The sequence below is a fragment of the Penaeus monodon genome, chromosome 23 (genome assembly GCF_015228065.2).
Source record: "Penaeus monodon isolate SGIC_2016 chromosome 23, NSTDA_Pmon_1, whole genome shotgun sequence".
NCBI lineage: Eukaryota > Metazoa > Arthropoda > Malacostraca > Decapoda > Penaeidae > Penaeus > Penaeus monodon.
Window position 1 is genome coordinate 35,762,926 of NC_051408.1, and position 1,275 is coordinate 35,764,200.

General features: G+C 34.1%; 1 protein-coding gene across 1 annotated transcript in view; it reads right to left on the reverse strand.

The window, feature by feature from the left end:
- Positions 1-1,275, reverse strand: part of LOC119587964 (adenylyl cyclase-associated protein 1-like) — a gene marked incomplete at its 5' end in the record, with an annotated part of 6,943 nt that overhangs the window by 1,322 nt on the left and 4,346 nt on the right. The window contains 1 exon segment of the mRNA XM_037936678.1: positions 845-894. Within this exon segment, the coding sequence (XP_037792606.1) occupies positions 845-894 (50 nt within the window).

Sequence of the window (1,275 nt, forward strand, 5' to 3'; positions counted from 1 at the left end):
GTTAAGATTGTAATGCTGAAATTCTTTTATTTTTACACTTAAGATATTACTAATTGTTAATTACATCTATGAAAAAGCTATGCTTTAGCTATGCTTCTGACTTTTTAAATATCCAAAATGAACTGGAAAAAATAAAGAGTTTTTCATTTTGTATTGAAATATGAAATTAATCCAAGCAGGGATGTACCTGCCCCATAGAAATACCAATACAAAACAAGGATTAGTCAATGCCCATTAGGTGAGGTATATTTATGCGTTTTGGTTAGTATGAACATGAAATTATTTTAAACTGTGCTAAGGAAAAAAGAAAAAACTTTTGTTAGAAGCCTTTCAGATTAGTAAGATAAGTAAAATCCTTCCACTTAACTTTATTCCTCATAGTCCCATTAGTCCATTCAAAAGACCAAATATATGAATAAAGTTTAATTTTACATCACCAATTTTTCCAACAACATACAATACCTTTCAACTGCACTTGTATATGTTTACATACAATAAGGTAATAGTCAATTACATCAGTAAGAGGCAATCTATGTTCCCTCAAACTTCCAATAATTCCATTAGACACCTACATGCAGGACTTAGATACCATCTACATATACAGTACAGGATATTTTAAAGTGCACATATATAATAAAAGCCTCCATATACACATACAAATACCTGCAAAAAACAGGAGACAAATGTCATCTACATATCCATTCACCTCAAAGTTTGGAAGGGAAAAAGGCCTAAGTGTGGTGCATGAATAAAGTCTTTTTCAGCATTTTACAGCAAGAGGTAATGCAGCTTATGTAACCTGTATACCAGAGAATACCCCCAAAGAAAAGATATGTCAATTTACTGTCTGTGGCGTCCACACCCCTGGTGAAGACGAGGTTGCGTTGCGGTCCCCTAAATAAGAATAAAATAAAACCTGATAACTTTTCTGGTCATTCTTTAACACAAAAAAATTGTTCCACAGATGAACAGGAAAATGTGACCAACTTGTTTTATGAGGTTGGTGCAAAGGTGTATCTGTGAGACATCTATGGAAGGAAAATAAAACTCCCGTCCACTCTGGACTGCTTCTACATTTCAAACTCAAATACATATTTACTAATCTGGTACATACACACTCTCATTCACTCAGATCAACTCATCTGGTTCTCTCTCTCTGACACTCCAATTTCCTAAAGACTCGAATGTCTATTTGATGATAGATGATGTTTGTGAATCCTTCATTACAAGACCACTGGACCAAAAGGAGGAATCTTCAACCAAAAACTGCCTGGC